Consider the following 23,999-nt stretch of genomic DNA (forward strand, 5'->3'; position numbering starts at 1 on the left):
CCATCACCACAGATCAAGTCACTACAGAATCTTGAACTCCTGTTGTCCAATCTCCAGCTCACTGTTTGCCCACACCAACCCTGGCTTTTGCAGCCCCCCCGACTTTCTTCATTCTGTCTTCACGTTCCTCTCACTGGTTTCTTGACGTCTTTTTCTTCTCATACAGGTCATGTCTTGCAAGTCTATGTTGGGGTTCATTTTTCTTTGCATAATCCAAGGAATCGTAAATCATGCCAAAGCCAGTTGTCTTGCCTCCGGTAAGGGATAGAAGCAGAAAAGATGTTCACCTTCAGCCCAGAAGCTGACCTATAGCCTTCATGGTTTTGACAAGGATCGAATATGTGCTGGTTGCTACATTCTTACAGGGTCTCCTGACTGCCTGTACCTCTCACAGACAATTCATATCAAACTGAATGATGAGCACCAGAGGAATCTTAACAAAAGTAGTTTTATGAGTAGAAATTCAGAGAAGACATTTATGATCTAATACTCCCTGCCCATCCCCTCCTGTTGAGCCTCTTAAACAAACTTAGTAAGTTGCACCGTAAAAGGTCCCAAGGATTCTTTCATGACCACCCCACTCAACGATCCTGCAAGACCACTGCCAAAATTGGCTCTGAATCCAAATACAAAAATGACACCCAACGTGGTCTTATACATCTTGGCTAGTTTTTCCCGAATTTCTGTCTTAGGTACCGTTTTGTCTTTCCAGGGTGAAGAACATCCATGACCATTTATTTCGGTTGAAGTAGTCAGTTGGTCATGAACTTCTTGGTCCGGATCGTTGCTGTGTATTCATGACGGCGGCCGAGCTACAAGCAGCCGGGGAGGAAAAGAGCGGACTCACCCTTTTAAAGTGTGATCTCAGGGTTGTGAGAGCCCCATATTGGGTATAGAGATTACTTAAAGATAAAAATCTCTTAACAAAACAAAAAACCAAACAAAGCTTTCTGTTGGAAAGATCTAGAATGGTTTCTGTTTTCTGACTGATACAAACTCCTGTCCTGAATTATAAACCAAAGGTGAAATTAGCATCTGTAAAAATGAAAAGTCTAGGGGTGTCTGGCTGGCTTCGTCAGTAGAGCACGTGAATCTTGATCTCAGGATCATGAGTTTGAGCCCCATCTTGGGCACAGAGATTACAAGAAAGAGAGAGAGAAGAAAAGGAAATTTAAATGTGAGGCTGCCAGTGAACGTGAAGGCTTGGCAACATGACCCTGGGCCCCTGTGATAGGTTCTGCATGCACATTACCTGGAAGTAACTAATTAGAGGAAAAGGGTAATCCAAGTAGAAAATGCTACAGAAGAATAGAAGAGGGCCATTCTTGATGATAGAACCCAGCGGTGAGGATATTAGTGAAGCGAGGAAGAACAATACTTAAAGATTTGGGAAATTAAGTGAAAAGAAAAGGATAGTTCAGATCATAAAAATGAAATTGAAGTATTAAAAAGAGAACATTTTTAATACCAACTTGATTATTGACTTCATTTCTACAGTGTGAAGAAGTACTACCAACTTCCTGGTCCCAGACTAAACACTGATTTTTTTTTTGGGGGGGGGGGCGGTCTGCTCAACATCTATTCTCCCTTCTGTAAGAGCACTTCACTGGTTCATTGAGAATTCCTTTCCCCCCATCTTATCCAACACCGCTCTGGTGGGCCGTCCCCACCCTCTGACTCTGTGCTTGACCAGTCAGCAATTTTCATGTCCATAAGCACAGTGATTGTACCAAGGGTAGGTATGTGTCCCAAACTGAGCCAATGATATGCAATGAAAATTCATTGAATTTTCTAAAGTTATTGGTGGTATGTAACCCCACAGGTCCTGGAGACCACCTTTGCCTCCATGGGTAGATAACCTGCATGAAAGTAATGTCAGCATTATGGAAACCCAAAGCTGAGGGGCAGAGAACAACAGAAGTCAGATGACAGTGCTATCACTAAGCCCCTGGATCCAGCTGTGCCTGAAGTCCACGTTCTGGATTTCCTATTTATGTAACTATTTGCTTAAGTCAGTTTGAGTTGTGGAGGACTTTTTGACAAACTCTGGAAATCCAAAACAAGAGGCATTACAACTACAGAAATTTTCCCCATGTCTGTTTGGAGATGCTCATGATAATCAGGCTCAATGCTATAAACGCTTTTAAATCATTTAGGTCAATTACTGGCAGCATGGTTTAGACATTTTGAACAGTATGTAAGGAAAGACTCTGTTTTCAAAGACTAGGTTATGGTCTAGAAATATAATTCTCTTTCTCTCTTTTCTTTAAGATTTTATTTTTAAGTAATCTCTACACCCAACATGAGGCTCGAACTTAAACCCCGAGATCAAGAGTCACATGTTCTATGCACTGAGCCAGCTGGGTGCCCCTAGAAATATAATTCTCAGCCCTGTCACTCATTAAGAGGCTCACACTCAATTCATTTCTGGGAGTGTCTTTGGTTTCTCACCTGTAAAATGGAGTAACATCTCCTCAGGAAGGCTGCTTGCTGTCTGCTTTGCAGACTCCGTGTCTGAGCCCTGCTTTTGTTTTCTTGCCTTCTTCCCCAGACAACTGCAGTATGGCCACCGGCAGCCCCAGGCTTCTGGCCTATTTTCTCAGCAACCTCACAGGAAAAGCAACGAACCCAACAAAAAATTACCTTTTGTGAGAGGGCCGGGAGGAGTGTCATGGAATCTCACCGGACTGTCTGAGGCCAATGCCCATCTGTGGGCCAACCACTAGGCCCACGGGTTGGATAAAGCAGATTGGTCAGGCCTGGGTTTCTCCTTCCCGGGAACCAGGGAGCAGGGGAGGTGTGGTTCCCCTGAAGAAGACTAGAAAATCCTGGGGATCCTGGAGGAAGGGAACAACACGTGTACCCTCTCCACTCATTGGACTCTGAGCTCACTGAGGGCAGGGACCGCTGCCCTAATTTCTCTGTGCATTCCCAGAGCTCCTCCTCCTGGCACACAGCAGCTTCTCCATGGCTGTGAGCTTCCGGCCTGGATAAAGCCCTTTCCCCTTTTCCGTCCCACCCTCTTCTGGAGCCTGGTTTCATCTCCCAGAAACAAGGAGTTCTGTGAGGAGACAGAGGTTCCTACAAAATGCTCTGAGCTTTCAGAGGGAAGTACTGTTTTTACCACAGTCCCTACTCAAAAGTCCCTCAACTGACGAAGGGATAAACAAAAGGTGGTCCATCCATAGGATGGACGATGATTCAGCCATAAAAAGGAACGAAGGGCTGACACCTGCTACAACGCGGATGGACCTTGAAGAGAGGAGGCTCAAGCTGGTCCCAAAAGACCAAATATTCTATGGTTCCATTTACATGAAATATCCAAAATACTGAAGTCCACGGAAACCGAGAGTAGATTAGTGGTCACCTCGGGCTGTGGTGCGGAAGAGGGAGGAAACAGGGAGTCACTGCTCACGGGGTTTCCATTTGGAGTGATGATAATGTTCTGGAACTTGACAGTGGTGATGGTTGCATGTTATCTGTGAATATACTGAAAATCATGGAACTGTTCCCTTTAAACGGGTGGATTTTCATGACATGTGAACTATATCTCAATAAAGCTGTTTAAGACAAACATACACACAGGGAAGCTTTCATCCTCTGAGGTGTCATCTAGAAATAGCCGAGAGAGGAGAACAGTGCCTGCCATCCAGGAGCTGGCCTGGCATGGTCAGCTGGCCCCTGTGCTCTCCCATAAATAATAGTTTCACAGAACATCAACATCAGACAAGGCCACCTTGTGACCTGGTGAAATAAGACAAAACATGAGCATCGTCCAGGCCATGAAATACCAAACGTCTCCCTCTCTTGGCTAAAAGGAGTAACAGCTGCTTCTCGACCAATTACAGCCTCTCCCTGGCTCTAGTCTGTCCTCTGTCTAGGTAAGATTTAAGGGCTCCAGTCATAGGATTATCCCTGCTTCCTGACAGCATGCGCTAAACTCCTCAATCCTTAAATTTTCCCCAGAATCACCCAACCAAAGCCCAAACCCTACGTACAGTTCTTTCTAATGCCCCGACGTTCTCCTCCTGAGACACCCCACAGTCCCCTCCGGGGTGTGCGTTCTCCCGCACTGCAGTGACTATTAAATCCACCTGGCTTAACCACTAGTGTGTTCTTGGTGCTCTTTGGCTGGAGGACATTGACATTTTCCAAACTTCTGCTTTTTATGTATTTATTTGACACCAAAGACAGCGCAAAGGGAGCACAGAGGTCAATAACATGCTCTCTGGCTGTGGACAGACCTGGCCTGAACCTCAGTTCAGCCACTTACTGTGTGACCTGTGGCAAGTTAATTCACCTCTCTGAGCCTCGGTTTCCTCTGCTACAAAATCATGTCGTGCTTCTGCTCAAAAACCCTAGTGACTCCCAAAATCATTCCCTGGGGGCCCCGCCCTCCATGCTGGCTGTCTATTAGGGCACTTCCCTTGCAAAGCCAATCAAGCCCGCAGACCCCCTTGCCGGCCCTGCACCCTGCACCGTGCCCGGCACACTCCTGATTCAAAGCCTCGGCACTTCCTGTTTCCTCTGCCTGAAACCACCTTCCCCCCTGTTTTCTCCTGGCTTCCTCCCTCACTTTAGCCAAGTCTCGGCTTCAATGTCACCTCCTGAAGAAAACCGCCCCCCCCAATTTCACCATCCTCTAAGGCAATCATTCTCAACTTGGGTGAGCAGCAGAATCACCCAGAGACATTGGTAAAATCACAAAGGCCCAGCCTGTTCTACTTCCCACAGGAAGGGAAAACAGCATGACCATTTGGGAAAACAGCTAAGTGTTTCTTAAAAAAATTAAACATAACACTTAACAGGGCACCTGGGTGGCTCAGTCGGTTAAGCGTCTGCCTTCAGCTCAGGTCATGATCCCGGGGCCCTGGGATGGAGCCCCGCATCGGGCTCCTTGCTCAGCGGGGAGTCTGCTTCTCCTTCTGCCTCCTCCTGCTTGTGTGCTCTCTCTCTCTCTTTCTGTCAAATAAATAAACAAAATCTTTTTTTATTTTTTTAAGATTATATTTATTTATTTGAGAGAGAGAGAATGAGAGACAGAGCACATGAGAGGGAGGAGGGTCAGAGGGAGAAGCAGACTCCCCGCTGAGCAGGGAGCCCGATATGGGACTCGATCCCGGAACTCCAGGATCACGACCTGAGCCGAAGGCAGTCCCTCAACCAACTGAGCCACCCAGGCACCCCATAAATAAAATCTTTAAAAAAACAAAACAAAACAAAAACACCATTATACTGAGGAAAGAAGCTGGACCCCAAAAAAGTGCATCCAGCTTCCCTCCTGTGATGGATGATTTTGAGTAGAGAATATGGACATTTCTGGGGGCATAAACCTAGACGTGGAACTGCTGGGTCACAGGGCAGGTGTCTGTTCAGATTTAGTAGACACGGCCTATTTTCCAAAGTGATTTCCACAAGTACTCTTAACAGCATTGTCTGAGGGTTTTGGCCTTTGCAAATCTGAAACCTGGAAACGGACTCGTGTCCTTGAAAAATGGAGAATAAAGGGGCACCTGGGTGGCGGCTCAGATGGTTAAGCTTCTGACTTCAGCTCAGGTCATGATCTCAGGGGTCCTGGGATCATGCTCTGTGCTCAGCAGGGAGACTGTTTGTCCTTCTGCCCCTCCCCCTGATCCTGCTCTCTCTCAAATGAATAAATAAAATCTTAAAAAAAAAAAAAAAGAAATGTGGAGAATAAAGAAGGGCTAGGCACCCCTTGCCCCAGCCCCCAAAGAACAATGGAAATCATGCAAAGGATTTAAGTCAGAAAATGGCACAGGCAAAATTGCCTTTTGGAAAGATGCAGGACTGCAGAGGGTAACCACCAGCACACACCACGCACCCAGGGGTCTGCCATGGTGAGCTGTGGCCTCCAGCCTCCCTCCGTACCCCCGATTTGTAGGCAGGAATGGAGGTGCTGAGCAGATGAGGATGCAACATGTTTTGGCCACTCACTTCTTGTCAAGTTGAAAACACCAAAAATTGTGTCCATTTGTACAGCAACGTTGTTTAAAAGAGCACAAACCAGAAAATCCTGCCAATGTCTATCAAGGGAGAAATGATCAGGTAAATTACAGTATATCCATAAACCAAAAAACTATACAATCATTTTTTTTAAAAAACGAAGCAGGTATTACCTATCAAGAAAAAAAAAAGACTGAGGAATGGCAAAAATCAAAAATACAATAAACGACAGGTGTCGGCGAGGATATGGAGAAAAAGGAACGCCCATGAACTGTTGGTGGGAATGCAGACTGGTGCAGCCGCTGTGAAAGACAGTATGGAGTTTCCTCAAAAAGTTAAAAATAGAACTACCTTATGATCCAGCAATTGCACTAATGACTATTACCCAAAGAATACAAGAACACTAATTCAAAAGATATATGCACCCCTATGTTTATTGTAGCATTATTTACAATAGCCAAGATATGGAAGCAGCCCCAGAGTCCATCAATTGATGAATGAATAAAGGAGATGTGGTATAAATATACAATGGAATATTGCTCAGCCATAAAAAAAAAAGGAAATCTTGCTGTTTGCAACAGCATGAATAGATCTACAGGATATAACGCTAAGTGAAATAAGTCAGTCAAAGAAGACAAATACCATATGATTTCATTCATATGTGGAATTTAAGTAACAAAACAAATGAACAAAGGAAAAAAAAGACAAACCAAAAAACAGACTCTTTAACTATGGAGACCAAACTGATGATTACGGGGGGCGGGGCGCGATGGGGGAAATATGTGATGAGGATTAAGAATGCACTTATCATGCTGAGCACTGAGTAATGTATAAAATTGTTGAATCACTATGTTGTACACCAGAAACTACCATAAAGCTGTATGTTAACTGTGCTGCAATCAAAATTAAAACAAAATAAAACAAAACACAAAATTAGAACTTATGCTACTAAAATATATATGTCATGAGCTAAAACCTATTAGGATTCAGATTTATTTGTAAAAATAACAATAATAATAAATAAGGGGCGCCCAGCGGCGCCTGGGTGGCTCAGTCGTTAAGCGTCTGCCTTCGGCTCAGGTCATGATCTCAGGGTCCTGGGATCGAGTCCCGCATCGGGCTCCCTGCTCGGCGGAGAGCCTGCTTCTCCCTCTCCCTCTGCCTCTCCCCCTGTGTATTCTCTCTCTCTCTCTCTCTCTCTGACAAATAAATAAATAAAATCTTTTTTAAAAAAATAAAAATAAATAAATAAGGGGCGCCTGGCTGGCTCAGTCAGTAGAGTGTCTGACTCTTGATCTCAGGGTTGTGAGTTCAAGGCTCGAGTTGGGTGTGGAGCCTACTTAAAAAAGAAGAAGAAGGAGCAGTGGAAGAAGAAGAAGAAGAAGGTGGGTCTATATATGCTGAGCTGGAAAGATAATTACAGGGTATTATGAAGTGAATAAAACAAATCACATACTAATATATATGTCATGCTTCCATTTAAAAAGTAAATGCATGTTTAGATAAATGTAATGTGCATATTCTCAGGGGGAAAATCAGGAAGAACCTGGAGCAAAGTGTCAACAGTAGTCACCTGGGAGGGGAAATGAAATGGGGGGAATTCTACTAAGTACATAATTTTGTCAATGTTGGAATGGTGGGTATGACAGACCCAGCTCTGTTCAACCCACCCGGGATACTTGCCTTGCTTCCCAGCACAAGCAGCATCAGCCACTGGTCACGCTGTTCCCACGGTTGCAAAGCTGTGCACAGTGTGACAGCCCCCTCAGCTCCTAACATTCCTGACGGCCTCAGATGCTCACACAGACAAAGGTTGTCATTGCCTCAGCACCCAGGACCCACCTGACTGGAGGGGGTCCGCCTAGAAATGGGGGGAGGTTAATGCCCCATAGGGAGGAGTCAAGAGAGACAGACACACGGGATCGGGCAGATAAGTAGCTCACTGTCCCCCATGTATCCCCACCCCGTATGCCCAGTACTACACTCCGTGGGATGGACAGTAGGAGAGCCTGTGGTTTCATCCCAGGAGAGGGACATCCCAGGAGACTGAGTGACCAGCTTGAGTGTTTTTGCGAAGCCAGCCCAACCTTGGTAATATTCCACCTTGAATCTGCTCTCCCTCCTTTTCTTCCTTACTTCTCTTCTCTCACTCTTGCTTCTCTGGTACCGTACCCTCCAACAAAGCATTAGCTCCTAATCTTTGCCTCAAGCTCTGTTTCTAAGGAACCCACACAAAGGCAATAGGTGGTTTTACGCTTGGTTAATATTTTTTCTTTAAACATTTTCTTTAATTTTTTTAAAGTTTTTTTTTATTTGAGAGAGAGAGAGAGCACACAAGCAAGGGGGGAGGGGCAGAGGGAGAAGCAGACTCCCCGTTGAGCAGGGAGCCCGATGTGGGGCTCAATCCCGGGACCCTGAGATCATGACCTGAACCGAAGGCAGACGCTTAACCGAATGAGCCACCCAGGCGCCCCAACATTTTGTTTAATTAAAAGCCCAAGCATTGGATGAGACCCCTGAAGCAAAGAAACACAACCAGGTCACTTTAACATGATAGAAAATCTACCCAGACTAGCATTTCCAGGTAACCTCCCTTCAGGTAGAAATAGGTATTAAAATTCAGAGAGGTGCTAAATGCACTTTAAAGAATCTTGTTGCTAGGGTTTGATCATCCTGTTTTCCAAGATGGATCTGGGGAGCCTGAGTATAAACTTCTATCCAATGCCCTTGGAGGGAGGTCGACTATCAAGCAGAATCAATGCAGAACAGACCGTGAGTCTCATGTGACATCACCAGGGTTTAGACACAAGGGTGACATCAGAATTGTCCATGATCATCTCAAGTCCCTCAAAGAAGGAGGAGGAGAACGAGGGATGAGAAGCCAGAACAGCAACCACGGGAAGTCAGGAGGGTGATGTGGGTGGAAGAGGGGGTGTGAGGCTCTTTCAGGCCGTCAGCCCTTGGGATCGAGCTCGAGGAGCAGGGCAAGTAAAGCAGAGTTCTGTGGGAGACCACTCAGACTCCCCCAAAATAGGAATACTCATAAAACAGTAGTCTGTCCTAGTCAGCGTGGGTTGTTATAACAAAAATACCATAGATTGGGTTCTTTGTCAACACCAGAAATTTATTTCTCACAGTTCTGAAGTCTGACAGTCCAAGATTAAGATTCTGGCAGATTGGGGTCGGGTGAGAACCCCCTTCCCTTGTTCCTAGATTTCACAAGGCGGAAGGGCAAGGGAACACTCAGGCCTCTTTTATAAAGGCACTAATAACACCTAATAGCATCACCTTGGGGGGGGCAGGATTTCAATACATGAACTTGGGGGGACACAGGCATTTGGTCCATTGCACTGTCTACGGCAGCAGGACAGGGAAGCTATACTCAACTGTCCCCGAGTTGCCTCTCGAGCCCTAGTGTGGTTTCTCAGGACCCTGTGGCCTGATTTTCCAGGAAGCAGTGACTTCTCCTTCCACATAATCACTGCTTCTCTCTGCCATGTGCCCAGCCCAACGGACTCACAGAGAGAGGAAACGTCTGCCCCTACCTGTGGGTGGTCCCCAGCGCCCACTCGCCCTCCCTCCCCACTCCAGATCTTCTGTTCCTCTTAGTGGCATTGGATCTCTCTTGTCCCACCTGTGGCTGAAGCAAGAGGTGTGATGATCACAAGCGAGCTAATACTTTGTCATTCCTTTTATTTTATTATTATTATTTTTTTAAATTAAGCTCTTGGCCTTAGGTGGGGCTTGACCTCACAACCCCAAGATCAAGAGTCACATGCTCTACTGACTGAGCCAGCCGGGCGTCCCGCTTTGCTACTCTTTTAGCCCCCAGTCTGCTTTCTTCTAAAAGCTGTTTTCTTATGAAAATTCTCTAATAATACAGAAGGAGGGAGAACGTATAATGAACTTCCATGTACCCAGCTTCAACAGTTATTAACAGAATGGCCGGTCTTCACGGCAACCACATTTCCAACCATCCCACCCTCCTAGTGGGCTATTTTAGAGCCATTCACGTTGTACCATTTTATTCATAGATAGTTCAATAGGCCCATAGTCTTTAAATTCCGAGTTATTGAGAGGGGATTTGGGTGCTGAGCAGATGGACAGAGGAAAGGGCCCTCGAGTGACCTGGAATGCCCTGGTGTTCCCCAGCCATTCAGCTCTGGCCCACATTTGCACCCCTGCCTCAGCGAGAGTCGTGTGTTGTTTCCTGCTTAGCATCTGAGCTGCCTTTCCAAGTGTGGGCAGGGCAGTCCATCCCCGGGTGACTCCTGGTGAAAGTAGAATTCTTTTTTTTTTGACAGAGCGAGACACAGCAAGAGAGGGAACACAAGCAGGGGGAGTGGGAGAGGGAGAAGCAGGCTTCCCATGGAGCAGGGAGCCCGATACGGGGCTCAATTCCTGGACTCTGGGATCATGACCTGAGCCGAAGGCAGACGCTTAACGACTGAGCCACTCAGGCGCCCTGAAAGTAGAATTCTGTTCCTTCTACAGGAGCTGAAAAAGTTAAATGTTGGCCTTCCCTGATCTCCGGGCACGAGCTGTGACACCAGCTCATCCCCTTGGACGCTCTCACCCGAGATTTGAGTTTGGAGATGCACTGTGGCACACAGGAGACCTCAAGGAATAGCAGGTGGCAGGTGTTTATGTGTGAGATAAAGTAGACATAGATCAGACTATGAAAGTCTGGGTCAGCCACGGTAAGGGCTCTGGGCTTTATTGTAGCCTGGCGTTGACGCCTGGCGGGATAAAATGCAAACTTACTGTACATTTGTACATTTACAAACTTACTGGCTGTGCAAAATTTCTGCTGTGCAGAAAAGAGATTAGAAGGGAGAAGAGGGGCGCCTAGGTGGCTCAGTCAGCTGAGTGTCCGACTCTTCATTTTGGCTCAGGTTGTGATCTCAGGGTCGTGAAATCGAGCCCCGCATCAGGCTCCACACCAAGCATGGAGCCTGTTTGAGATTCTCTCTCTCCCTTTCCCTCTGCCCACCCCCCACACTCTCTCAAAAATAAATAAATAAAATCTTTGGAAAAAAGAATTGAAGGGACTTGGTGGCCCTAATTCCTAATTCTTCCAATAGCTCCTCACACCACAGCCAGAAGTCAGCTTTGATTTCATGATGCCATTGCTCGGAATGGGATGTTTCAGTGGTAACAAGAGTAGCACCCCCTGGACAATAAGAATAGCAACAGCTAATGTTAATGTAGCCCTTACCATGAGCAGCCTCTGTTCTAAACATTTTACATATCTTCACTCCTTTAATCTCCACAAACATCCTAGAGGGAGATGGGATTGACACTATTCCCCTTTTACTGATGACAAAACTGAGACAAAGAGTCAGAGGCAATGACTTGCTGGATATCACGTAACATCCCCACCACATCCGATATGAACTTGACCCCACAGTCAATCAATCCCTGGTGCCCTCTTTAACTTCATTCCACACTGTTCCCCGTCCAGTCCCGTGTCAGTCTGCTGACTCACACACAAACAGAGCCTGTTCCTCCCCTGGGCCTCACATACATGGTCTGTGGCTTTCTCTTCTTCCCTCCCGTAGCGTCTGATTCCACTTATCTGAAATGTCCAGAAGAAGCAAATCCACAGACAGAAAGCAGGCTTTGGAGGGTGCAGGGCTGCCCGCCTCACCTGGCCCGCAGAAAGTGCCGACGGCTGTGAGCTCCCTGGCCAGATAAAGCCCTTTGCCTTCTTCCTTCCTATCCTCCTCTGGAGCCTGGTTCATCTCCCACAAACAAGGAGTTCGCTGAGGAGGAAACGTTTCTATGAAGTGATCTGAGCTTCCAGAAGAAAATTACCATTTTTCCACAGGCAAAACAACAGGGAAGGTAGAAACACTCCAGAAGTCCGCCGATGGATGAATGGATACACGGAATGTGGTCCATCGGTACAATGGGAGATTATTAGGCTACGGAGAGGAATTACGTCCGGCCACAACACGGATAAACCTTCAAAACATTATGCTGAGTGAAAGAAGCCAGGCACAAAAGGCCACACGGTATATGAAATGTTCAGAACAGACACATCTATGGACCCAGAAAGCCGACGAGTGGCTGCCAGGGGCCAGGGGCAGGAGGCAGTGGAGAGAGACTGCTAATGGGAACAAGGTTTTGGGGGGAGGTCGTTGAGAATGTTCTGAAATTAGAGAGCGGTGAAGGCTACAGATCCCTGTAAACATACTAAGAACCACTGGATTGTACACACTGAAAAAGGTGGACATTATTGCATGTGATTCATATCTAAATAAACATTAAAAATGAGTCCATCTGGGGCGCCTGGGTGGCTCAGTTGGTGAAGTGTCTGCCTGCGGCTCAGGTCATGATCTTGGGGTCCTGGGATCAAGTCCCACATCTGGGCTCCCTGCTCAGCGGGGAGCCTGCTTCTCCCTCTGCCCCTCCCCCGCTCATGCTCGCTCTCTCTCTCTCTCTCTCTCAAATAAATAAATAAAGTCTTAAAAAAGAGAGAGAATAAGGGACATATCAACTAATTGCAATATGTGAATACTATCTGGATCTTGAGTTAAACAAAAACTGTAAAGAAATAAATTGATGAGACAACTGACATTTTGAACACTGTGGATATTTGATAAGAAGAAATTATTAACTTTCTCAAGGGTGGTAGTAGTATGGATACATGGTTTCAGTATCTTTCAGAAATACAGATTAAAATATTTATAGTTGAGGGATGCCTGGGTGGCTCAGTGGGTTAAGCAGCTGCCTTCAGCCCAGGTTATGATCCCAGGGTCCTGGGATCGAGTCCCACATCGGGCTCCTTGCTCAGCAGGGCACCTGCTTCTCCCTCTCTCTCCCTCTGCTTGTGCTCTCTCTGTCAAGTAAATAAAATCTTTAAAAAAATAATAAAATAAAATATTTATAGTTGAAAAAATACAGTGGGTGTGACTCTTTTTCCAAATGAATTGTGCTAACACACCTGGTTTCTGGGACACACTAATTTCTTGATTCTCCTCTCTTTTTTCAACCCTTTCTTGCTCTATCTGAAATCAGTTTATTTTTGGTTTTACTTGTTTCCTTCTGTTCCCCACAAGAGCAGCAATCCTGTCTTTTGCATATTGCCACATCCCACAGGGTTAGCATAGTACCTGGCATATATGAAGAGCTAAATACTTATTGAATGAATGAATGTCAATATAGGTCTTATCATTGCTCTGGTCCTGAGTCCCAGGTCCACATTTCCGATTGTGAACTAGACAGCGACATCTACACCCAGACCAGATATCTCCTCCAGTTATCTTCAACGATGACGGTGATGATGATAGAAACTAACTGTTCTATAGCACTGGGTGAGGCCAGCACATACGTTGATTCATTTAATAATAACAATTACCCTCTACGATCCCACTTAACAGAGTGGGAAGTTGAGGCCGCGAAAGGTCATTTGGTTTGCCCAAGCTCACACACCTGGTCAGTGACTGCACCAGGGTTAGAGCACAGAGAGGCCCTGGAAGCTTACCCACCAGACTTGCCTGCCTCTCCTTACTTAAGACTAGCCATTCTCCTAAGCACTTGGGCTCACCATTTGGGGTTACCTCAGACTTCTGTCTCCCTCCTCCTCCCCACCCTTTCCTGCCCTGGTCTTAAGGTCAGGCTTCAGGCCGGCTCTCCAGATCCTCAATCATTGTCCCTCTCAGCCAATGATGCTAATTACATCTTTGCTGCCTTGAGGGCAAAACTGCCCCAATCTGGGCATTCATTATTTATTCCTTCACTCAACATGGGCACCCACTGGGTTCAGCTCCATCCCTCCCAGCTGTGGGACCTTAAGCAAGTTAATTACCTCCTGCAGTGGGTTGAATGGTGCCACCCTGCCCCAAAAGATACTTCCTTGTCTCAATCACGGAACCGGAGACTTTCTTTGGAAAAAAGAGTCTTTGCATATGTGATTAAGTTAAGGATCTTGAGATTAGATCATCATGGATTGTGCAGATGGGCTCTAAATCCAATGACAGGTGTTCTTTTTTTTTAATATTTTATTTTTTTTAAGATTTTAGTTATTTATTTGACAGAGAGAGACACAGCGAGAGAGGGAACACAAGCGGGGGGAGTGGGAGAGGGAGAAGCAGGCTTCCCGCCGAGCAGGGAGCCCGATGCGGGGCTCGATCCTAGGACCCTGGGATCATGACCTGAGCCGAAGGCAGACGCCCAACGACTGAGCCACCCAGGCGCCCCTTTTTTTAATATTTTATTTATTTATTTGAGAGAGAGAATGAGAGGGGGGAGGGTCAGAGGGAGAAGCGGACCCCCTGCTGAGCAGGGAGCCCAATGTGGGACTCGATCCCGGGACTCCAGGATCATGACCTGAGCCGAAGGCAGTCACTTAACCAACTGAGCCACCCAGGTGCCCCCCAATGACAGGGGTTCTTATAAGAGACACAAAAGAGAAGACACACATGGAGAAGGCCACCTGAAGACAGAGGCAGAGCCTGGAGTGATGTGGCCACAAACTAAGGATCCCCGAGTCTGGAAGACACAAGGCAGGATACTCCCAAGAGTTTTCAGAGCGAGCCCAGTCCTGCCAACACCTTGAGTCCAGACTTCCGGCCTCCTGAACTGTCAGAGAATACGTTTCTATAGTTTTAAGTCACCAAGTTTGTGGCAACTTGGTATATTAGCTACAGGAAGAGAATGCCCCTATTTCTCACTGGCCTTGATTTAGGATGGGGATAATCCCATGTCCACCTCATTAGGTTGCTGTGCACAGATCTGACCTCTGGTTTTAGCACTTACCAGCTGCTCAGGCTTGGGCAAGCTATTTGAGCACTCCATGACTCAGTTTCCTCATTTGTAAAAGTGGGATAATAATACTTTTTTAGGATGTGGTGACGCAGCTGTTCTCAAACCTTCCGGTCTCAGAGAGCCTTCTCCAAGGGCACTCTCAAAAACTACTGAAGACTCTAAAGAGATTTCATTAAGTGTGTTCTATCTATGGATATCTACTGTAACTAGAAATTTAAACTGATTTTTAAAAAATATTAATTCAAAAGCAGATACATGACATTTTAACATGCATATTTTTAATACAAGTAACTATGCTCCCAAACAAAACACTGAAAACAGTGGCGTTGTTTTGCATTTTTGCAAATCTCCTTAATGTCTAGCTCATTGGAAGAGGGCAGGATCCTCACATCTGCTTCTGCACGGTTCAATCTTACTGTGAGATGCTGTTCTGCGTTAAATATGCCAAGAACATCTTGCCTCATATTGATATGAAGCTGGCAAAAGGGACCACCTCACGGAGACCCTCTGGGTATTGGAGACCCCCAGTGGTCATTAGGCCACGGTCTGAGAACCAATAGAGTACAGATTAAATGAAGCAGTATTTATTCGTAAAGCACTTAGAATTAAATACGAAATAGATGTCCAATACATTTTCAACTTAATTTTTTTTTAATCAGTATGTGCCAGGTTGGTGGGGGTTTTAGGGCTATAAGGGCGTTACAGTATTTTTTAATGCCTTCAAGGAGCTCCCAGTCTCATGGGGGAGGCGTCTGTGTAACCACACGGTTAAAACTCAGCGTGCGAGGGGCAGTTCCGTGGGAGAAGGCAGCGGGCTGTGGGAATGCAGAGGAGGGTCCCTAAGCCCTGCGTGGCGCATGGGAAGGGTGTGAGGACTTGGTGGGTTCTGGAAAGACTCTGCTGGGGGCGGGGTGTCGGATGGACTAGGGCATTTAGCCAGGTCAAAAGGACAGGGGGCTTGGACAAGAAAACTCGCGGTGCCGAGATCCAAACCCCGGCCTCACCTCCTCTGTGAAGCGGTGTTTATGTCACAAGGAACTGCTAAAGGACGTGGCTCTGCGGGCGGGGCAGCCCGGCTTCGGGGGCAGGGGACCCCTCCACCCTTCCTTGTGCCCCTCTCGGGCGCCTGTACTGGAGCGCAGGGCCCGGCGCCACCAGGTCCGCCTGTGACCGGGTCTGCGGGCTGGGGGGTGGTGGGGTGGGGGTGCGGGGGCGGTGGTCCTCGCTCTCTCCCCAGCATGGGCCCCATCCCCGAGTCCACCTCGCCACCCCTCCATTCCTCTCCAACGCAGAGGCTGCCCCTCCGCTCGGCGAAGCGTCCAGAGACCAGCGTCCGCCCCACCACCCACCACCCACCACCCACCGCCTCCGCCCCCTCCCCTCCGGGCTAGCCTCGACCCCTCCCCGGCGGGAGTGGGAGAGGAGGAGCCAGGACCGGGCCGGAGCGGGGGGCGGCGCGACCGGACGCACCGGGGGGGTGGGGGGGACGGCGAGGAGGAAGGTCCGGCGGGGGTGGGGGGTGCCGCCCAGTCTGCGGGTCGCGGTGCGGGGCCCGCGGGCACGCGGGCACCCGGGCGCCCTCGGGCGGCGGAAGCCGGGCGCGCCCCTCGCCAGGCCGGGATCGGGGCGGGGCGCGCGGCAGCCACGCGGGGGGAGCCGGTCAGCCGGTCTCGCCGCCGCCACCAAAGTTTCCTGCAGGAGCCGCGGCCACCCTTCCTTCTCCGGCCCCGGGCGCAGGGGCGACCCTCGGGCGAGAACTGTTTCCGAGGGCGACGGGGCCCCCTCTCCATCTAGACCCCGCGCCTCCATTGCGCCCAACTCGGATTCCCAACTTGGGAGGCGCCGCGGGCCTGCGCACGCGCGCCTTCCTCGCCGCTGCCGCCGCCGCCGCCGCCGCCGCCGCCGCCGCCTCCTCCGCCTCCGCCTCCGCCTCCGCCTCCTCCGCCGGGGAGCAGGCTCCGGGCCGAGCCGCGCGCCGAGACTCGCCCCCCGCGCGCAGCCCTCCGGCTCGCGGTCCGCCGTCCCCGCCCATGCGGACGCGGGCCGGCCGCCCGGTGCGCCCTCGCCAGAGGACCAGCTGAGCGCGGACCGCCGGCGGCGGCGCGAGGTGGGCCCGGCCCGGCGCTGCCCTCGACAGCGGCAAGTTTGGGAGTTGCACTAGTTTGCGGGGTGGGGGAGAGGCCGGGCGGGGCGCCATGGAGGAGGACCGGGGGTCGTCGCTGGCGGCCGAGTCGGCGCTGGAGAAGAACGTGGCGGAGCTGACCGTCATGGACGTGTACGACATCGCGTCGCTCGTGGGCCACGAGTTCGAGCGGGTCATCGACCAGCACGGCTGCGAGGCCATCGCGCGCCTCATGCCCAAGGTCGTGCGTGTCCTGGAGATCCTGGAGGTTCTGGTCAGCCGCCACCACGTCGCGCCTGAGCTGGACGAGCTGCGCCTGGAGCTGGACCGCCTGCGACTGGAGAGGATGGACCGCATCGAGAAGGAGCGCAAGCACCAGAAGGTGGGCAGCGAGCGGCCTCAATATGCCCATCCGGGGAATGGGGCCGCTGGGACCAAAGGGCCCTTCAGCGTCGGGCAGCTTAGGTGCACGCTGTGTGTATGCAGGGACTAGATGAGAAGGGACCCGACTGGCTGAAAGACGAAGGGAGGGAGGCCCCTGGCCCTCTTTTGTCCAGCCAGCACCACCTGTCATATACCGTTTCAGAGATTAAGGGCAGTTCTTCGGAGTCAGACCTGAGTTCCAGTCCCACTTTTACCATGTAATAGCGGTGTGACCTTGGTTAAGTTACTCAACCTCTCTGTGCTTTACTTCCTCGCATGTCAAATAGTGATAGTAGTAAGACCCGCCTTATAAGAATTAAGTGGGATATATCTAGTGTTTAGATAATATTATTTTCCAGAAATGAAATAAGCCCTCTGCCCTTCAATGTTACCCAAGAAGATCTGACATCAAGCCCCTCTGCTTCTCACCCCAAAACCCCCCAAAGCAAAGGGGATATGACCTCCAGCCAGGGAGCTCATTGACCCCCCAATCTCTGGGATTCTATTTGCAAATTGTTTCCCAGGGTTTCTTCTAGTTTATTAATCTGAAGTGCTTTCCCCTCCTTGGTTTTATCTTTAATCTTCACAGAACTCTGCGAGGCAGGTACTATCTTCATTTTACAGATGAAGAAAATTGGTGGGGGGGGGGGGGATTTATCCCACGTTAGTGCTGAGAGAATCCCAGCCCCAGTGGAGGTAACTCTAGTGCTTCTTCCCTGATTTGGGGGATGGACATGGTCTGGGGCAGCTTTAAAGCTAAGCCTCTGCTCTATGAACAAGAATCCCTCCAGGAACGTGAATCAGGGCCTCCCTACTGGGCTGGGAGTCTAGACAAAGTGCCTGGGGAAAAGGAAGTGGGAGATGTGTGGTTTCCTGCCCCAACCTCAGCCCAGGGAAGATTCTGTCAGACCCTTTGGACAGAGAATAGGAGGAAACGCCTTTCCTTGGAGGAATCAGGGTGCCTGAGTGGGCTCCGGCTTGCTGTGTGGCCTCAGGAAATACACTTGGCCTCTCTGAACCTCCCTGGCAAGCCATAACCTATTGTGTTTCAAGGAACATAGCCCCATCGGTGGCTGTGTCTTAATCTGGGCGCAGAACTGTGAGTGGCTAAGAGCACTAGTGTTTGCGAGGTTTAAAGGTGTTTGTCCTCACAGGTCCCTATGCCCTGAGGTCAGGAAGGAAACTCAAGCTCCCAAGTGTTAGGCAACATTTCAAGATCACACTGAGAGCTTGAAAATGCCCCGGCCCTGTAATTAATGTCAAGTTCCCCAGAGCAGGGACTTTGGAGCTAGACGGCCTGGTTTTAAACCCTGCCATGATGTGATCTTAGGCAAGTCACCTCGCTTCTCTGTGCCTGTTTCCTCAGCTGTAAAATGGGGATGATAATAGCACACATCTCATGGGGTTGTGGTGGAAAGGGTTGGTTAACTTATATAAAGTGTTTGGGACAGAGCCTGGCCCATTGTGAGGGCCTTAAAAGTGTTAACTGTTGTCCTTAGGCCTGGAGAGGCTTTCAGTGAGGTGTTCATAGAGACCCTACCCCCATCTCCGGCACCCCTCCTCCTACCCCAGACCCTCACCGCCCCATCTCTTAGAGAGTTGGGGGAGGGGATCTTTGAAATCCTATCATGTGGCTGCCTCTTATTAACTGGGGCCTAGGAGCTTAGCCCAGGTCACTCAGAAGTCCTGGCACCTGTGTCCCCACCCTTGGCGTTTGAGTTCTGCAGCAACTGGGCTGGGAGACACCGTTGGGAGCCATCGGAGGCCACTAGGCCTGGAGTCAGATGGAATTCCCAACCAGCTGCACTTGTCACTTCTGGAAAACGCTATCAGCCAGGAAGTAAACCCCAGCGTGTTCAGAGCTGGGGCTTTTGTTGTAAACACTGAGGATGGTCTCTCATAAATCAGAGGACAAAACCCTTTTCCCATCCCAGCCCAGATCCCCTTTTCTCTGTATTCTTAGGATCAATAGAGACTCATCTGATTTTTTTTTTCTTGTGGTCTCAAAGGCTCTTCACGGTGTTATTTCCACAAAAATCTTCTGAGCGTGTCCTTGGTCTTATCAGTTTGTTCATTCCTCCTTCCTTCCTTTGCCTCGCCCCCCACACTCTTTCTCTCTCAGCATACGTGGCTCCAGTAAAGCATGCACCCGGTCTTCCACCAACCCTTCCCCCAAGCACACCCCCAAACTCAGTCAGTTCTGCTCATCACACAGACTCAGGCCACCGTCTTAACACATTCGATCTGCTTACTCAGTCTGCAACCCTGTGGATGGGCCACGGCGTGCAAGGTGCCCTCCTGGGTGACATGGGCAGTGTAGAGACAGAGGAAGCTGCATCCTCACCTCAGGCAGTGGGTGGGTAACTGGGAAGACAGGAAAAAATACAAATAGGCTTAGAAAGTGATGGCAGATACAGTTGTCTATAATGGTAACAGTGTATGTTGTTCATTTACTCATTCAACCCATGTGTTTATTGAGCACCTACTGTTCTGGGCACTGGGGAGACAGCGGTGACCACAACAGGTGACGTTTTTGCCCTCATGGGCCTGACTTTCTAGTGCAGAGCTGTCCCATAGAAAAATTATGTGGCTTGTCCTCTATTAATAAAAAGACACAGATGAGGTTAATTTTAATAACATATCATATCAAAGCCCACCTATGCAAAATACTATTTCTATATGTAATCAACATAAAGAAATTATTTTTTGTTGAAATCTGATTGATATGTGACACTGTGTTAGTTTTAGCATCATGATTTGATATTTGTGTATATTGCGAAGTGACCACCACAGTAAATTTAGTTACCATCCATCACCTCACAGGGTTACCCTCAAAATTTTTAAAGAAATATTTTGCATTTTTTTCACTATGTCTTTGAAATCTGGTGCATATTTAACCCTTATTGCACGTGCCAGTTCGGTCCAGCCACGTTTCAAGTGCTCAGCAGCCACATGTGGTTTGTGGCTACTCTGTCAGATGGTGCAATTCTGGTGTGAGGAGATATTTTTTCAAAGTTTTTAAATTTTCAGCTTATGATAAGTGACATGAAGAAAATAAAACAGGGTGATATGAAAGAGACTGGCCAGGATGGGGGTCTAATAGATGGAGCAGTCAGGAAGGCTTCCCAGAGGAGGTAACATCTGAGCTGAGATCTGAATCAAGAATCAAGTGTGGGTGAGGCAGGGTGGGGCGTTCAAGGCAGATGCCACTGCAAGTGCAAAGGCCCTGAGGTCGGAATGGGTGTGTTCGGGGAACACAATGGAGGGGGCACCTACACGGCTCTGTCGGTGAAGCATCTGCCTTCGGCTCAGGTCATGATCCCAGGGTCCTGGGGCCAAGCCCCAAGTCGGGGTCCCTGCTCAGTGGAGAGTCTGCTTCTCTCTCTCCCTCTGCTGCTCCCCCTGCTTGTTCTCACTTGCTCACTCACTCTCTCTGTCAAAAAAAAAACAAAAAAAAAAAAAAAGGGAACACAGAGAAGGCCCATGTGGCTAGAACAGAGTGAGTAAGGAATAGAGGTGGGAGGTGAGATCAGGGAGATGCAGGGTTCTGATTATACTGGGCCTCGTAGGCCAGCATATGGAATTTGAAGATGGCAAAGGAAGTAATCAATCAATCAGCGGTGACTTCCTGGAAGAGCCTTTTAGCTGGTATGGGGGCTAGATTAAATTCGCCGTGGTCAGCTCAGAGGCAAGAACCATACCCCCCGCCCACCCCCTTTAGGAAAGGGGGAAAGAAAAAACTCTAGTGGTTAAAGTCTGTATTCATCTCCTATTGCTGCCTAACAAGTTACCACAACTTACTGGCTGAAAGTAACACGAATTTATTATGATAATGCAGAGTTGGATATTTATGGGTCATATCAATATGGATAATACTGCATAAAATTCTGGAGGTCAAAAATCACACATGGGTTTCAGTGGGTTAAAATCAAGATGTCAGGAAATTCATCCCTTCTGGCAGCTCTAGGGGAGAATCCACTTCCTTGCCTTTTCCAGCTTCCAGAGGCCACCTGCACGCCTTGCGTTTTGGCCCCTTCCTCTATCCTCACAGCTGGCAGACGACTTCGGATCTCTAACTCTCACCTCTGCTTCTGTCACCACATCGTCTCCCACTCTGACCCCCCTCCCTCCCTCTTTCACTGAGGAGGACGCTTGTGATTACATTGGGCCACCTGGATAACCCAGGAGACTCTCCCCATTCTGGGGAGCCAGATGCGCAGTCAGGTACACCTGACCATTGCCCCCAGGGGCCTCTGTGCTCAGCCTGCGCCAGGTGGGAGCAGAGAGAGAGCGTGGGAGAGCCTGCCGCTGCTTCCAGCCCACACCTGCGCATGGGAAGGCCGCATGCCCGCTCCCTCAGTCTGCCGTCTGGCCCTGTCCTTCACCTCGCCTGGTGACCTTGAACCAGCTGGGCGAATACTTAGTTATTACCTTTCATTTCCCCACTGCGGCAGGCTTCCTGACAAAGGAGATGGGGATTTAGGGATGTACTTAAAAGATGAACGGAGGCCGTTTATCCGGCCACCTGGGCCGGCTGGTGACAGGCTGTAGGAGGAACAGAAACCAGCAAACACATCTTTAGTACTTTCTGGGTGCTGGGCACTCTTCCAGACATTGACATCAGCTTCATGACAGCCCTCGGAGGTAGACATCACACTATTTTCCACATTTCCAAGGCACCCAAAGGTCAAATAACTTCTCCGGGATCAGCTACTAAGTGGCAGAGACGGGATTCAAACTTGGGTCAACAGGCTCCAGTATCTTTGCTTTTTAAACCAGCACTGTGTCCCTGCAACAGCGATTGTGCTATGTTTAGTTTCTGGTTTTACCAAAGATCTTTTTTTTTTTGGTTACAGCTTTATTGAATATGATTCGCATACCATATAGTTCACCCATTTAAAGTGTCTAATTCAGTGGTTTTTGGTCTATTCAACAGAGTTGTGTAACTTCCACCAGACTCGTTTTTATTTTTTTTTTAAGATTTTATTTATTTATTTGAGAGAGAGTGAGAAAGAGAGAGCATGAGCAGGGGGAGAGGGAGAGGGAGAAGCAGGCTTCCCGCAGAGCAGGGAGCCCGACGCGGGGCTCGATCCCAGGACCTTGGGATCAGGACCTGAGCTGAAAGCGAAAGCTTCACGGACGGAGCCACCCAGGAGCCCCCAGAATCAATTTTAGACATTTTCATTACTTGGGAAAGAAAACTCATACCAGTGAGTAGTCACTTCTTCCCCCACTGACCCTCCCACCCTGGACAAGTGCCCGTCTGCTTTCTGTGTCTGTGGGTTTCCCTGTTCTGGAGATTTCCATCAGTGGAGTTATACACTGTGCGGCCTACTTGCACTTAGCATCATGTTTTCAAGGTTGATCCACGCTGTTCATCCGTTGGTGGACATCTGGGTGGTTTCTACATGTTGGCTTTTGCGGATGATGCCGCCGTGAACACTCACATACAGATTTTTATGTGGACGTTGTGTTTTCATTTCTCTTGGGCAGATCCTTGGATTGGAATTGCTGGTCACGTGGTAATTGTTTAACTTAATAAGGGGCTGCCAGGCTGTTTCCCACGGTGGCTGTACCAGCGGGGCCTGAGGCTTCCAATTTTTTCATATCCTTGTCAATCCTTCTGTCTGTTTCTTTGATTACAGCCATCCACAAAATGATTTTAATAGACTAATCCTAGTTATCCACACGTCAGCCCCTTGAATCTTTATATTTGGCTCCCCGGCGAAGGGAAACTGAGGCTCAGAGTTGTAAAGTGCATTGGTTGCCCAAGATCCCTTGAAGAGATGCCAGTATCAGACATACAAGGGGCACTGGGGCCGGCTGGCATCCCCAGCATCTTTGCAGCCCCTTTGTCCCTTGGAGACAGGTGGGTCCTGACTCAGGGTCTGTCCACAGATCAGGGCCGTGACGTCCCCGGAGAGGTTGGGAATGTCAGGGTCCCCGTGGTGCAGGGCTGCTCATCCGCGTGCTCTCTCTGTCTAGATAGTTTACAAGGTACAGTTGCGGCTCTTGAGGCTGTTCTAAACCTGGCCGAATCCTAAAGCACAAATGCAGGCCTTGCCCGGAATAAGGGCACCTTCTGTTTCTTGCAGAGTTGCTGTGTGGACTAGTGGCGGCCCTGTTCTCAGTGTGCCCGCCTTCAGGGGGAGCCCTGGCAGGCCCGAACCGCTCCCGAGGGTGGGGGGGTGTGGATATGAGGCTGCTGCCTGGGCAGGCTGTGACCCGATGCTGGCTCGTCGCCTTCGCAGGAGCTGGAGCTGGTGGAGGACGTGTGGCGGGGGGAGGCGCAGGACCTCCTTTCTCAGATCGCCCAGCTGCAGGAGGAGAACAAGCAGCTCATGACCAACCTCTCGCACAAAGATACCAGCTTCTCTGAGGAGGAGTTCCAGAAGCATGAAGGTAAGGGGAGGGGCCGTCCTGGGAGGCTGGGAGAAGGCTGCTTCTGCAGTGATCATAGGCACAGGGGATATGCAGTGGACAAGACAAAGCCCTCGTGAAGCTTAGGTTCTAGCGTGGAGGAGCAGGATGATGGCTATGTAAACAGATAAGACGGCATGGTTTCGGATGGCGACCAGTGCTCTGGAAGAACCCAAACTGGGGGGTGTGATGGAGGTGTAGGGGGGCGGGGCTTCTTTAGATATAGTGATCAAGGAAGGCCTCTCTGACAAGGTGACATTTGAGCCCTAATGAAGTGATGGAGTGAGCCACGTATCTT

General features: G+C 49.2%; 2 protein-coding genes across 6 annotated transcripts in view; both read left to right on the forward strand.

Annotated features, from left to right (window-relative positions):
* The first annotated feature begins 15,223 nt into the window (after positions 1–15,223).
* On the forward strand, positions 15,224–16,931 carry LOC113912704 (arabinogalactan protein 1-like). Of its 2 annotated transcripts, none has more exons than XM_027576329.2 (2): positions 15,224–15,894; positions 16,029–16,931. In XM_027576329.2, exons 1-2 carry the CDS (start codon positions 15,762–15,764, stop codon positions 16,895–16,897), a joined length of 1,002 nt encoding a protein of 333 aa, XP_027432130.2. In that variant the 5' UTR covers positions 15,224–15,761; the 3' UTR covers positions 16,898–16,931. The 2 variants fall into 2 exon arrangements, with proteins under 2 accessions (XP_027432130.2, XP_027432131.2); XM_027576330.2 differs by having other exon boundaries at positions 15,227–15,894; positions 16,435–16,855.
* RILPL1 (Rab interacting lysosomal protein like 1) overlaps positions 16,758–23,999 on the forward strand; it is a 40,611-nt gene continuing 33,369 nt past the window's right edge. For all 4 annotated transcript variants that reach the window (XM_027576327.2, XM_027576325.2, XM_027576326.2 and 1 more), the window contains exons 1-2: positions 16,758–17,240; positions 23,533–23,683. In XM_027576327.2, coding sequence (XP_027432128.1) covers positions 16,932–17,240; positions 23,533–23,683 — 460 coding nt within the window. In that variant the 5' untranslated portion in view covers positions 16,758–16,931. The remainder of the gene's footprint in view (positions 17,241–23,532; positions 23,684–23,999) is intronic.

Source organism: Zalophus californianus, chromosome 14 (assembly GCF_009762305.2).
Source record: "Zalophus californianus isolate mZalCal1 chromosome 14, mZalCal1.pri.v2, whole genome shotgun sequence".
Taxonomy (NCBI): domain Eukaryota; kingdom Metazoa; phylum Chordata; class Mammalia; order Carnivora; family Otariidae; genus Zalophus; species Zalophus californianus.